General features: G+C 49.3%; 1 protein-coding gene across 1 annotated transcript in view; it reads right to left on the reverse strand.

Moving 5' to 3' along the window:
* The window catches only part of COTL1 (coactosin like F-actin binding protein 1), a 40,863-nt gene extending 35,950 nt beyond the window's left edge, over positions 1-4,913 (reverse strand). Inside the window, exons 1-2 of the mRNA XM_037516269.2 lie at positions 4,660-4,913; positions 4,351-4,433 (exon numbers count right to left, since the gene is read on the reverse strand). Of these exons, the coding sequence (XP_037372166.1) occupies positions 4,351-4,433; positions 4,660-4,736 (160 nt within the window). The 5' untranslated portion in view covers positions 4,737-4,913. The remainder of the gene's footprint in view (positions 1-4,350; positions 4,434-4,659) is intronic.
* Between the last annotated feature and the right edge of the window lie 4,847 nt (positions 4,914-9,760).

The following is a 9,760-nucleotide window of genomic DNA, read 5'->3' on the forward strand; positions in this document are numbered from 1 at the left end:
GAGCCCTGGCTCCTCCTGACTCCCTGACTGTGTCAGGGGAACAGGAGGCCTTTCAGCGAAGCGAAGCCCCCGTCTCCTCCCACCATCTCTTCACTCTCCCACCTTTCTGTGCCCTTGGTGGGCTATTCTACTTCCTCCTCAATTAATACCACCAGTGAGATGACAACCGGAGTAATTAATATTGACAGAGCATTGACTATGTCCTCGGCACTGCAGACGTGCTTCTTTAGTCCTCCTAACCACCACATTATAGCAGAAGGCTGACCAGGTCATTTGGCTGGTATCTGAACCAGGCCAGCTGATGCCTTTAACCACTATGTCAACTGTGCCTGCTGCATGCAGAACGGCCCCAAAGATCTAATGTATGTCCACAGGGGGGTCACATGCTTGGTGCCAATTGCGGGCTGGCACTGTGGGTCATGTGGAACTGAGTACCTACTGTGTGCAAGCTGGGGCATGCACTAGAAATTCGAAACAGAAAGCACAATGGTACCCTAAGAGCTAGAAAGTAAAAATAATGACATAAAAAGTAATGATGATGGCAGCCAGTGTGCATCAGGGGACTGCTCTCTTTTCAAATGCACTGTTGCAGTTAACCATGCAATCACCCTCAGAGACAGGCACTGTCAAGACCAGAAAACTGGAGCACAGAGGGAGGGATATAATTGCCCACACAGCGAATGAGAGGCAGAGTTGGGATGTGACTCCCGAGCTTTTCTGATTCAGTGTCCTGGCTGTTGAAACAAAGGGATCACACCCATCTAGGGCAGGTGGCTGAACCCTAGATGAAACTCCACCTGAAGGGAACATCAAAAGCAAAGACTTCCAGGGTGGGAGTGTCACATGGTATCAGGCAGCAGGTGCACATAGGAGGGTGTGGAAGCTACTGGGCAGGAGATGTGGTGGGATGAACTGATGAGAGGCTGACCAGACAGCCTGTGCTAAACCCAAAGGGCAGAGGGGCGCCAGAGAAAACTCATGAGCAGTGGAGGGATTTGATTACACATGTGCGTTAGGCAGTTCCTCCAACAATGGGTAGTATGGGGTAGAAGAGACATAAGACAAGAGAGAGTTATAAGAGATGTGCAACAGAGGACAGAGGGGGGTGATCCTGAGGGGCACCTGTTTTGGGCTTGCTCCTCATCCTGAAGCAGGTCTTCTCCCCTTAGGAAGCTGCCATCCTCATGGTCTCCTGGTCTGGGTGGGGCTGCTCCGCTCCCACTCCAGGGTGGCCCACCAGAGTCCCAAGGGTTGGTTCAGGGCAGGCACAGGACAAAGCAAGGAAGGTCTGTCATTGTGGGGATGCACGCTACAGTCACCAGCCAGGGGCTCTCCTCACCCCTCCCCATCGGGTCAGCTCCGCCTCTTGCCTGGAAACTGGGTGGTTGGCAACCTTCTGTACCACCACTTAGGGAGAACTTGACCTCTTGCCCCAAGACAGGCGAGAAAGGAGGAAGGAGGGGGGGTGGAAGAGGGTGTAACTGAGTTCCTGCCCTGGACTTTGCTACCAGGGCAGATACAGGTTGGCTTTTTGCTGCAGCTAATCTACATCTACATCTGGCTTTTCTTCCACACCTGAGATTGCTGGCCAGCCATATGTACTAACAGCAGGACCTGAAGCAAGATTGGAGTCCAGAAGGAGGGCCAAGTGAGTCCAGCACCAAAAGAGCCAGTGGGGGGCATGAGCACTCCAAACCCAAAGAAACAGGAAGAGGAGCATCCAGAGACCTTCAAATAGAACGTTCTTCCAGAAAATAGCTGCTGTGGACTAGGGGAGGCCAGCCAGGGGCAGAGGACAGCTGACGGGGGAGGTGGGATCAGGTAGACTCCTTTCTGGAAAACTCTGAGGGAAGGATGGAAGAAGGAAGACTACAGATGAGGGAAGTTGAGAGAGAAAGGCATGTGCTTCATGAGAAAATACTGAAGAGGGAAAGAAAGAAAGCCCAAAGGACAGGCTCACATACACCCAGCCCCTCTGGCCCGCCCCCAGCCCATGGAGAACACCAAGTGCTGCTTCACCACCAAGTCCCCTGCACACCTGTGAGAAGGTGTTTGGAAATGGGAAGCCTGGGCCTGGATGGGAGCCTTTCTTATACATAGGGCCCTCAGGCCAGTTGGACGCCTAACCGCAAGAAGCCCTCCTTGCCTCACGCAAGCAAGAAACATGTCACTTGTAAGTTGCAAGCAACCCCACAAGCCCAAGCCAGAACCAGCTACATTGCTGAAGAAGCCACATGGTCTGGAGACGAGAATCAAAACCACTTCCTTAGAGCAAAGAGGCCAAGGGCATGAGTCTCAGAGCCAGCCTTCTTGGGAGAAAGCCCTAGTTCTGCTGTATGACCTTGGGCTGTGTGACCTTGGGCAAGTCACACCACCTCTCTGGGCCTTGGTTTACTCAAGTATCAAAGGAGAACAATCTCTGAACCAGAGACACAGCAGGTCAAGTGTGGTGACAGACATATTGAAAGATACTAATCGAAGTTCGATCCCTTTTCGCTGGGTCATGAGGACAGGTGGCGGGGTTTAACACGTTTTTCAAAGAAGAACAAGAGCAGACAGTGCCACCAAAAGTCGCTGATGCATTTGTCCAACAGATGGCCGGGAAGGAAGGCAGACTTCCAGCTGAAGCAGACGGAGCCCTCAGCTCCCACTCATATCCCACAGCCCATTCATAAGATCAACAAGCAGCAGGGAAAGCATTTTAAGCTCCCCCTCCCCTGCTGGCACCCCCAGCTCCCATCCCAGTTGTTGGGGGCAGGGTCAGAGGAGAAAACCCCGCAAAGCCCAAGGGAGGAAGGAAGTGCTCGCTAACCGCATGGCTCCCAAGCCCTTCCAGGCTGGCCCAGCGGCCGGGAGCATCTGTTAGGAATCTATCCACAGGATGTTCTCTTTCTTCCTGGGGTCACCTTCTCCACTTGGTGTAGAGAACAATAGCTTCAGAAGCAGAACCGGGTGATAGGGGGTGGAGTGATAGATGGCAGGCGGGAGCAGAGAAACTTTGGGTTTACTGTCCCAGAGTTAGGAAGGAGGGAAGCTGGCCCAGGAGACAAAGTCTCAGCAGCTTGGAGACACAAAATACAGCTGAAGTTCCTAATCACACACTAAATAGGGGAAAGCAGGGATCAAGAGTTTGTACTTACTCCACTTGCAAAAGCATCCACCCCAGTGGCTGGTGGATAGAGGTCATGGACAGATAGGATTTCTGAGTTCAAATCCTGGCCCCACTAACTCTCCACAAATGCCCTCTCTGTACCTTATTAAATATCGGTTGTTACAGTACTTTGTGCTTCCGCTATTTTAAACCAATCCTTTGGAAAGCAATGAGTGACCTCTAACAGGCGGCTCTCAGGAAGATGTTTAAGTAGGGAGAACATTTAAAACAGAACACCTTAGTACCCTCCAGCCCACAGCAGACATTTTGTAAATATTCATTGAATTCAACTAAATGCAAAATATCACTTGATTAAGAAAGCCATTAAGGAAAGGAACAGTCACATGATGTTCATGTGTACAGCACAATGTGTGTACAGCACAATCCTGTACTTTTTCATTTCTTTCACAAATGACCATGCAGCTTGCCTCAGCGTTTTACACTCACTTATTCTAACAACAGCTCTCTCAGGTTATGGGGTGAGGAAATCAGGCCCTGAGAGGTTAAGCAACTTGTCCCAAAACACACAGGTAGGAAGTGGCTACTTCTGGGATTCAAACTCACCCAATCCCCGCCCTAACTGCCAGGCTGTGCTGCCTTTGTCTGAATGTATGTTTCCAAGCTGGAGATCAGAGATGGGGAGAGTCCATTCTCCAGTCTCAGCTTGAAAGGGTCCATTACCAATGATGCTGAGCCTTTACTTCTACTGTGGGCCCAACCAGGGTGGGACACAGGTCAATGGTTCCACACTCCCTGGGGAAGTGCCCAGAGTGCACATCATAAGGATGTGGCTTGTGACTTCTCGTTTCTATATACACCTGTGTAACCACCTCTCAGATCAAAATATGGGGCATTTCCAGCTGCCTTCCCTGCCCTAGCTTTCTGTGCGCCCCTCCAGCCAGCAGCGATCTACCCCAGAACAGACGGCTATTCTGACCGCTCACGCTACAGATTAGTTGTGCATTTTCTGCAACTGTCCCTCCTGGAGAGTACTGTGCAGCAAGAAGGCCAGGCGGTTACCTCCGGTGGCTCTGTAAATCCAAAGTCTCTCTTAAGAGGCTTGGAACCGCTCAAATCTGATTGCCTCCGTCGCTCAGCGCCAAAGGCACACACAGGGTGTCCGCGGGTGGCTCCCGGGGATGTTGCCAATTTCCCCCAAAGATCAATAGTAAGTCCTCCCCGAAGGCGTGTCTCCCTACCTGTGCACTGCTGGATGAAGTCCTGGTATTCCGCTCCCTGTTCGCCGGGGACGATGATGGAGCCATCATATTTAAAAGTCACCCTTTGGGTTGAGAGAAGAAAAACACACACACACACACACACACACATCAGCGTTGGCAGCTGCCCGGGGCAGGACCATCTAAGAGATGCTCTGGCTGTCCTGGGTTAAGGATGCAGACGACAGCAAGGAAGGGCCCTTATCCTGCCGATTTGGATGACGGCTCGGCGCCCCGGGCCCCTCGCGAGCTCGGGGACAGGGGCTTGGAGAGCAGTGGGAAGCTCCTCACCAGATGACGGCCGAGCCGTCGTCGCGCACCAGGTTGTACGCCGTCCTGCAAGCCTCTTTGTCGATCTTGGTGGCCATCGCCTCCGGGCCTCAGCGAGGACACGCTGCCCGCAGCGACCGTGCACGCCCCGGGCCGGCCGCAAGGACTGGAGCGCGGCGAGGACGCGCCGAGGGCAGGCGGGCAGGCGACGGCGACCGCGGCTGCAGCGAAGCAGAGACGCGCGCTCCAAGCACCCGGCGCAGCGGAGGCTCCCAGGGCGCACCGAGAGCGCGCGCGGCCCGGGCCGCGACGCCCCGCCCCCCAACGGCCATTGGTCCCCCGGGACGTGGCCCTGCCCATCGTGCATTGCCATTGGCCGCTGGGCCGCGGGGCGGGACATCTTCACTTGCCGTCGGCCAATCCCCGCTCGGATGGGTTGCGCAACTCCACGGTGGGGGCAGGAGAGGGATTTTTCGCCTTGTTCCACCTCTTTTTCTTGTCCACCCTCCCCCCTCCCTCCTCTCTGCTCCCTCAGTCGCTTCCTTCTCCCCTCCCCCTCCTGTCCTTCCACCCCTCTCCTGGTTCTCCCTTTTCTCTAAGCCCTTATCCCTCTCCCTTCTTGCTCCACCCGTCTTACACTCTGCCTTTCTCCACCACCCTTTTCAGTACCCCCACCCCAGCTCCTTCCTTGCTACGCCCTCTCGCCCTTCCCTTACTTTCTCCTTCCCCTTCCCTTTTCTCGGCCTCCTCTTCCCTTGCCCCCCACCCCAGGTGTCTGGGCTGTTCAAACTCCACAGCGCCCCAGGGGACCTCCAAGTGGAGAGCTTGACCTTTGGAGGTGCCCCCACCCCAATGTTTGCCTGGCGGCTGCTGGTTGAGGAGAAAGTGGAAGGAATTAAGCGTGTCAAATAGAAGGGGACAGAAAGTGGACCGCTTCCAGAGGCTGGTGGGATCACTGTTTACTTTGTATTCTGGTTATTTGCATTCAGGTCTTATCTCTCCCTTTGGGTTCTCAGAAGCAGGAGCTGACTCACTCCTGTCCATTCCTACACTGACTCATTCATTCATCCACTGCTTCCACAAAGACCAGTTACAGAGTCAGGGCAGGTAAAAATGCCAGACCCTGGAGAAAAGGCTTTTGAATTTCGACCTGTTTCTAACTTGGACTCTTGGGTAAGCTTCAAAAACTCCCTGAGATTACTGTTCTGGAGTGGTGTAATCATAGTATTGACATCGTAGTTTTCTTTTATGGTTTGATTGAAGTGATATGTGTAAACAAAAAATTAGACATTCAATAAAAATGTTTGTTAATAGGTAATTAAAATAATCCTAAATAGAAACCCAAAAGGTCAGGAACAATATCTAATTGATTATAAAATTCTTGGCAAATTAAAAAAAATCAGTCTGGGGATGGGTAAATGGGTGAATAGATGGGATCCCACTTTCAGAAAGAGTTTGAGCAGATATTGCTATAAATAAAAAGGTAAAAGTAAGAAATCTATTTGGAATATTATGTTAAAAGTGGCTTCCGTCCTGAATTTGACTCATGGCTAAACCTTCCTGAGGGTATAGTTTGGACACATTTCCCGTCTTACTGTTGTTCTCTTCTATTCCTTGTTGCTGTCGCCCTCTACTGGACTGAAATTGGAAAGATTGGGTATTAAACAGAACCCTCCTTTTGAGTAAGCTGAGATCAATTTGCCCAGCTAAGGCAGAGAAATAAACTGCACACCAAAAATGAACACTGTGTGTAAATACTTGTTTCGATTGAGATCCACACAATATGTGAAGCAGACTAATTCAACTCATGTTTCTTTAGAAGAAAAACCAAATGAAACAATTTGACATTTACTATGTGCTATGCACTGTGTCATAAATGGTGAGAAGGGTGTAAGTTCATTCATTCGTTCATTCATTCATTCACTCATTCATTTACTCATTCTCAGCATTAAGTCTATTGCTTGTCCAAAGGCCAGGGGGTGGGTTGGCAGGGAGTGTCACAAACTGACTTGCCTGTAGGGGGCAGACACACAATGTCAATGAGTCTGTAAGAAAAATATTTCTGAAAATGTGAATCTCTTCCAGGTGATTCATCTCAGAACTGACATCTAAAGTGGCCCCTGGTTCTCAGCTGTGCCAGAGTCACCATGGGGCAGAAACACGAGCATGACAGTGCCAAGACTTGCAGTGGTCTATGAATCTGGATCTTTTTGTGAAATCCTTTGATTCTTAAACTGAGGCAGTAAAAAGGCTACATGTCAGAGCTAACTAAAAAAAAAAATACCACAGAAAGAGAAAGCGCTGCCTGTGTCCAAATGTGAACCAGCCAGAGTCTTGAATGTCTAATTTTTTGTTTCCACAAAAAGCCAATTAGGCTTACAGCCTAATTGTGGGACAAGGAGTCCCACAAGGTCAGTGGATGGAATGCCCAGAGTGAAGAACATTCAGGCCTGTCTGAACCACAGCTTTGTCTCTGTCTTTCTGCACGTTTCTATTCTGCTGTCCTTAATGTATAAGTTTCATCTTCAGGTAATGCTGCCCCTCTGACTGTCACACCCTGCCCCAAATTCTACTTGGTTGGTCTGTCCTCAGCCCTCACGTCCTAGACCTCAGAGTGGACTTTTGAGCCCAGTGCCAGGCAAGGTAGGCAGTTATACTATATATATGAATGTATTATAATATGATATAGCATCAGTAAGTATCATTTGCATTATATAATAGCTCTAAGCAGTACTAATAATAGGACTAGTACTGGGCTGTGTTTTCCGCACCAGGCACAAAGCAAGTGCTTTCCTCTATTTCCCAGGTATTTCTCACATCAGCCTGAGGAGGCACTGTTGCAACCCCTCCCACCAACACCAGCATAGATGAGGGAACTGAGGCACAGAGAGGTGAAGCCATCTCCCTAGGGATGCACAGTTATTAAACTGTGGAAATACTATTTGTTTTTTATAAAGACTAAATTTTCAGTGCTGTTTATTACTCACCAGGAATTTCATTTGTAAAATTTATTTATTTCATTGAGTTAACTTTGGTGTACTGTCTGTGTTTTAGGGGTATAGATTCACACTTCTTCAACTGCATGTTGTCACACTGCAACCGCCACCAAAGCTACTATTTCCCTCCACCTCAGTCCTCTGGGCCCCCTCTGCCATTGGCTTACCACCCCACCTCTCTGGTAGCTTCAATTCTACAGTCAGTTTTCAAAGTTTTAGTTTTGTCTGTTTCTTTGTTTTGCTGCCTTGTAGTCCATATATGAATGAAGTCATCCAGTATTTGTCTTTCTCCTAACTTGTTTCACTTAAGTATAATCCCCTACAGATCCCTCCATGTCACAAATGGCAAAAGTTCATCTTTTTATAGCTGAGTAGTATTCCATTGTGTCTATAAACCACATCTTCTTAATCCACTCTTTTGCCCTCAGGTGTTCAGGTTGTTTCCATTACTCAGTTTCCATTACTCAGTTACTCAGTTAGGTAACTAGTGCATATACCCCTTAGGTTAGTTTTTGTGTATTCTTTGGGTAGATACCTAAGAGTTGAATTGTTGTTACATCTATTTTACATCTATGTTACATCTATTTTTAAAACTTTGAGATACCTCCATGCTATTTCTCAAAGGGTTTGGACCAACCTACATTACAGATATGAGGTACAGGCAGTCTGACCTTGGAGATCTGGCTGTCCCACGGAGAACTGGAGTTTGGAAACCTGACTGACCCAGGGTTGCCATGTGCTCTGAGACAATAGAAAGACCTGTGCCAGTGTTTTAACACCATTGTCTCTGCTCTGGCTTTATTTCTTTATTTATTTCTTACAGACTTGAAAGGTCAGTGACCTGGTTTCTAATTTCCCTTGGAGCTATGAATTTAAAAAAGGAAGAAAGAAATCCCACCTCCGCTGCAATTAGAGATGGGAATAAAACATAACCCTGAAACTTGCTGTTCTCGCAAGGTGGTTGTCATTCTGAAGCAGGTGCCTTCCACAGAAGGGATATTTATAGCAGATGATATTTATAGAATCTGCGCTGAGCTCACTGTCAAATCACTGAAAAGAAGCTCCCAGGGGCCTTTGGAAAAGGAAGACACTGAGCCACTGACTGCAGGAGTATAAAACAGCGCTCCTGAATGGTCTTCCTCGGGAACTATGAGTGGCTCAGAGAGAACTGTGCTCCGGGTCCAGAAATCCAGCAGTATGACATGACCTGGTGTTTTAACTGCTAGTGAATAAGGGCAGAGGGGGGACCAGAGCACGGTGGGGAGGGAGGGTGGGACAGCAGTGTGGTTCTAATAGTTAAGGGTATGGGCAGTTACTCACCAAATCCTGACTTTGCCATACCTTTCCTGAACCTCACTTTCCTCTTCTGTGAAATGGGCACCTTCCACAGAGGAATTACTTGAAGATCACACATGAAAAAATGCATGCAAAAGAATGTAACAACAGCTGGTATTTTAAGGGCCAGCCCCCCAAATCTGTGAGCAGTCTTAAACTCCTAACCTGAAGTAGCAGGCTGCATGCAAATCTACTGGGAAAATAAAAACTCTATCAGACAAGTACATAAGTAACAAGAATTGAAGGTAGGGTATTGGCTACACCAGGTCAGGAGAGCTGAGAAGCCCTGCAGATGGGTGAGGCACCCCAGAGATTAACCACAGCTCAGACCACATTCCATCAACCACATTCCATGGGCCACCAGCCCTGGAATGGAGGGACAAAGAAAAAAATAGACACCAGAGCCTGGGGTAGGGGTCACCCAGGGGAAGTTGGAGCTATTGAAGAATTGCTCAGAGAGAAGGATAAGTACCTTAGTCTTTTCCCACACCTCCCAGTCTCTCACCAGTGTCTCTCAGGGCCAGACCAGCGAACCCTGGGAAATACAGCCTGCAGGGAGTAGGGGGGAGGCTTACCTCCACCCCACCTCCACCCCCCGCCTTGTGATTTGGAGCAGAGGAGGGAGAAGGAGGCACAGATCCAATGGGTCAGGTTGGAGCAGCACTAATGCCCAGAAAAGGAAGAAAAGACATGCTCTCTCCTGAGCTGGTCAAAACACAGCTCAGGAATTGGGTTCTGAATTGGAAATCTACTTAAAAGAAGCAAACAGAAGGTAGTGCTCAGGGCTGGGA

This window comes from Talpa occidentalis, unplaced genomic scaffold, assembly GCF_014898055.3.
Source record: "Talpa occidentalis isolate TD23 unplaced genomic scaffold, MPIMG_talOcc4v2.1 talOcc4.17, whole genome shotgun sequence".
In the NCBI taxonomy this organism is placed as follows: domain Eukaryota; kingdom Metazoa; phylum Chordata; class Mammalia; order Eulipotyphla; family Talpidae; genus Talpa; species Talpa occidentalis.